Source organism: Homarus americanus, unplaced genomic scaffold, assembly GCF_018991925.1.
Source record: "Homarus americanus isolate GMGI-L3 unplaced genomic scaffold, GMGI_Hamer_2.0 scaffold50469, whole genome shotgun sequence".
Taxonomy (NCBI): domain Eukaryota; kingdom Metazoa; phylum Arthropoda; class Malacostraca; order Decapoda; family Nephropidae; genus Homarus; species Homarus americanus.
In genome coordinates, this window is record NW_024737651.1 from 105,001 (window position 1) to 110,000 (window position 5,000).

At 47.1% G+C, this 5,000-nt stretch overlaps 1 protein-coding gene across 1 annotated transcript in view; it reads right to left on the reverse strand.

Annotated features, from left to right (window-relative positions):
- The window catches only part of LOC121873503 (vegetative cell wall protein gp1-like), a 5,167-nt gene extending 3,702 nt beyond the window's left edge, over positions 1 to 1,465 (reverse strand). Inside the window, exon 1 of the mRNA XM_042377093.1 lies at positions 1,460 to 1,465. Within this exon, the coding sequence (XP_042233027.1) occupies positions 1,460 to 1,465 (6 nt within the window). The remainder of the gene's footprint in view (positions 1 to 1,459) is intronic.
- Between the last annotated feature and the right edge of the window lie 3,535 nt (positions 1,466 to 5,000).

The window sequence follows — 5,000 nt, forward strand, 5'->3', positions numbered from 1 at the left end:
CTCTTCACACAAAAGCACAAAAAAACATCACAAATTTCAATAAACACAACTTAATATAGATCAGGGAGATAATGGCTCTTATTTCCAATTTTATAGCTGAGAAAAATTTACATATAACAAAAACCCAAATGTCACTTTCGGTTTTACCTCAAAATAAGATTAGAAAAAAAAGGTAAAACAAAAAAATCTGAAATAGCTTCGTGTGTTTGTGTGTGGGTGTATGTTTGTATGTATGTATGTGTGTCAGAGAGATAAATATAACACGGGTTTAAAACATTACATATCAAACATAATTAACACCACAAGAGAACTTCACACTCCACCCCATAAGAAATACATTAACAGAATATATTTACATTAATATATCAATTTGTTCCTCCCGACCAACACTGGGAGGATTATTGCCTCATATTTCAGAAACAAAGACTCCAACACTATATAAACTAATTGATTTATTTAATTGATTTAATATTGAGCTTGATGGTCTCAGAATACAAAGTAGTATCGTCAAAAACAAAGGTGACTGAAGAATTAATATCTGGGTGCGTTGGTGCGTGTTTCCCCCTCAAGGAGACTAATGTGGCAGTGTGGCAGGGTGTGGCAGGGTCTGGGTGTGGCAGGAGGTGGGTGTGGCAGGAGGTGGGTGTAGCAGGGTCTGGGTGTGGCAGGGTCTAGGTGTGGCAGGAGGTGGGTGTAGCAGGGTCGCTGGGTGTGGCAGGGGGTGGGTGTAGCAGGGTCTGGGTATGATAGGTTCTGGGAGTGGCAGGGTCTAGGTGTGGCAGGGTCTGGGTGTTGGCAGGGGGTGGTAAATGTTATCAGTTTCATCTCGCTGTTGACCCTGCCATGGTAACTGTTAACGGCCAGTGTTTGTTGACGCTGGGTTAATATAGGTCGCGATTTATATTTGTTTCATTTATGTTTCGTTGTCATGTTTTGTGGGCTGTTGTGTTGGAGTATCCTTGCCACTACCACCACCACGAGCAACCACTACCACCACCACCACCAACAACTACCACCACCACCACCAGCAACCACTACCACCACCATCACGAGCAACCACTACCACCACTACCACCACGAGCAACCACTACCGCCATCACCACAGCAACCACTACCACCACCACCACGAGCAACCACCACCACCACCACGAGCAACCTACCCACCACCATCGCGAGAGCAACCACTACCACACCACCACCACGAGCAACCACTACCACCACCATCACAACAACCACTACCAGTACCACCATCACGAGCAACCACTACCACCACTGCCACCACCACTAGAAATCACTACCACTAGGAACCACTACCACTAGAAACCACTACCACTAGGAACCACTACCAGTACCACCATCACGAGCAACCACTACCACCACTGCCACCACCACTAGAAATCACTACCACTAGGAACCACTACCACTAGAAACCACTACCACTAGGAATCACTACCAGTACCACCATCACGAGCAACCACCACCACTAGCAACCTCTACCACCACCACGACTAGCAACTACCAACACCACCACCACTAGAAACCACTACTACCACCATCACGAGCAACTCCCACAGCTAACACCACCACCACTAGCGACCATCACCACCGTCACCAGCACCACCACCACCGTCACCACCGTCACCAGCATCACCACCACCATCACCACCCCCACCCCGCCATCCCCATGAGGCCAACAAGAGGATAACAAGCTGTTAACATTCCTGGTGGTAATTACAAAGTTTGTGACCGAGCTGCCTGGCTTGATGCCCTGGACCTGTGCCACGGACCACGGCTATGAACCATTGCCACGGACCAGTACCTCGAACCATTGCCACGGACCAGTACCTCGGACCAGTGCCACGGACCAGTACCTCGGACCATTGCCACGGACCAGTACCTCGAACCATTGCCACGGACCAGTACCTCGGACCATTGCCACGGACCAGTACCTCGGACCAGTGCCACGGACCAGTACCTCGGACCAGTGCCACGGACCAGTACCTCGGACCAGTGCCACGGACCATTGCCACAGACCAGTACCTCAGACCGTACCGCAGACCCAGTGCCACGGACCACGGCTATGAACCATTACTACGGATCAGTACCTCGAACCATTGCCACGGACCAGTACCTCGAACCATTGCTACAGGACCGTACCCTCCGAACCATTGCCCACGGACCAGTACACTCAGACCATTGCCACGGACCAGTACCTCGGATCATTGCCACGGACCTGTGCCACGGACCACGGCTATGAACCATTGCCACGGACCAGTACCTCGAACCATTGCCACGGACCAGTACCTCGGACCATTGCCACGGACCAGTACCTCGGACCAGTGCCACGGACCAGTACCTCGGACCATTGCCACGGACCAGTACCTCGAACCATTGCCACGGACCAGTACCTCGGACCATTGCCACGGACCAGTACCTCGGACCAGTGCCACGGACCAGTACCTCGGACCAGTGCCACGGACCAGTACCTCGGACCAGTGCCACGGACAAAGTACCTCGAACCAGTGCCATGGACCCAAGCCACACTACTGGATCCAATGGTGGATTATTATTGAGGCTGAAGGCTCTATCAGGCCGGTGCTGGAGGCCGCCTGTCGGTGTCCACAAATTAACCTTTCATCCATAAAATATATCTACAAAAAATCTTCCCTTAACTCACTCATGTGTCTGTTTCATTGTTCTTCTAAACAGTTGGATCACATGAAGATTAGACGCCCGAGCATATTTCACCCGATGATTAAGCACCCTGACGCTAATCTAACAAAGCTCAACCTAACTTAACCTAACTTGAGTTAACCTAAGTCCTAAGGTAGTATTAGGGGTGTCTAATCTTCATGTGATCTAAAAGTTCAAAATTATTTCAAAGTATTGTGATAGGATTTTTTTATCGTTATTTATAAAGATACTTAACTGTAGGCTACCACTTGCTAATAATACCCAACCTATAAACACAGACGCATACGTTGGCAGTGCGTGAGATGTGTAGTACCGTAGCAGTGGTTGGTCATGAACGTGTAGGGGTATAAAGGATCCCTCAACACACTGCAGTGCTCGGGTCATAAGCTGAGGTAGTGTTGGAAGTACGACAGGCAGCTCTGTTTGTTTTGGTATGGGTCGTATAGTAGTGAAACCGTGACCTTATTTTCAGCCTTGCGGAACCTCACGAGTGCTCAGAGGTCACCACCACATCTTATGGTATACGATAACTTCGGTTATGGTTGCCGTAACTCCCGTGAGCCATTAGTGACTCAACCGTTCAGCCTTAAGGTTGACCGTAAATCGTGAATCCGGCCTGGTGATCTGGCAGAACTGTCTGGGGAAGAGTTGACATACATGCTTTTAAGTGGCTAGTTATTTAAGATTGATGAGCGAAGGTTGTCTAAAAACACATTTATTGTAATTATAACTTATAATAGTATCAATGTGGAGAAATAATGTTATGGGAAATATAAGACACTGCTGCAGGGTGATACATAACAGGGGAAGCAGACTACGTATAATGGTAGTACTGTTGACGCTAACGAATACTTTGCATCCTTAAGGCTAATTATTATAAAGCAGTCATTAATATGTCAATAACATTATATTCCCACTTTTTCATATTGATATTAATTAATTTATATACGAGAAATATATTTATCGCTAATCTCCGATCATGAATGTTAATAACTAGAAACTTGAAACATAAACATCAAGTCTTACCACCCCATACAGTGTTACCAGATCACCTGCAGGTTGGTTGGGGATAAACTTCTGTTGTTGACTGTATATATGAACCCGAGAGACTTATATAAGCAAGTAATACAATATCTCCACGTTGTAACAAAAATATACATATTAATAATGTAACGTTACGTAAGGGTTCATGGAATAGTTGTTTGTCGCGTGATACTGGGGGAGGTTGGCAGCCGTGGGTGGGTGGACGGCCAGCGGGAGGTAAACAAATGATATTCCAGCTAAGAGCTCTCCTGAGTAACTTAATTCTTGCTGCTCGAGCGTGTGTCGCCGACGTATATTATTCCTGGAAGTTTATTTGCATTATATATGAGGTAAGTTTACTGTTTTAAGTTGTTTGGTTGTTGGATGACTTGGGTGGATGTGGTGAGGGAAGTGTGGTGGATGAGTTGGGAAGATGTTGGATGGTAGTGGTGAGGGAGGTGTGGTGGATGAGTTAGATGGATGTTTGTTGGTGTGGTGTATGACTTGGGGAGGACGTCGGGGGAGGTGTTGTGAGGGAGGGAGTGACTCCGGGGAGGAATAATGGGGAGTGACTCGGGAGAATAATGAGGGTAGGCTCAGGGAGGAATAATGAGGAGTGACTCGGGGGAATGAGAGGGAATGCTCGGGGAGGAATAATGAGGAGTGACTCAGGTGGAATAATGGGGAGGTGACTCGGGGGGTGTTGTGAGGGAGGAGTGACTCGGGAGAATAATGAGGAGGGTGACTCGGGGAGAATAATGAGGGAGTAACTCGGGGAGGGAGGTAGTGAGGAGGGAGTGACTCGGGGAGGAGCTCAACAGGGAGGTGGCTCAGGAGAATGTGGGGAGAACAACTCGGGGAGGAGTGACTCGGGAGGAATAATGAGGAGGGAGTGACTCGGGGAGGAATAATGAGGGAGGGAGTAACTCGGGGGAGGAATAATGAGGAAGGAGGGAGCGACTCAACAGGGTATCGGGACAGGACGTGGAAGAATTTGTCTAGTTTCTTGAAGGGATTTTTTGTCCTACGAGTTATTGGCTGAAGGTGAAATATTAAAGGACATTATTGTGGCTAAACTAACCAATCAACGAGTATATTTCTTCACTAAAGTTATTCATTACAATATAGTTCTGTAACCGGTGGCTGCATTTTTTGGTACGAGTTTATTATGTAAAATGAAAATATTTCGTATAGTTCAACATCTTGATTTTAGAATATATTTTTGTAGTTATTTGATGATTCAGTTCCAGCCAACCCTAAGCTCGCCTGTTTAAACATTAACC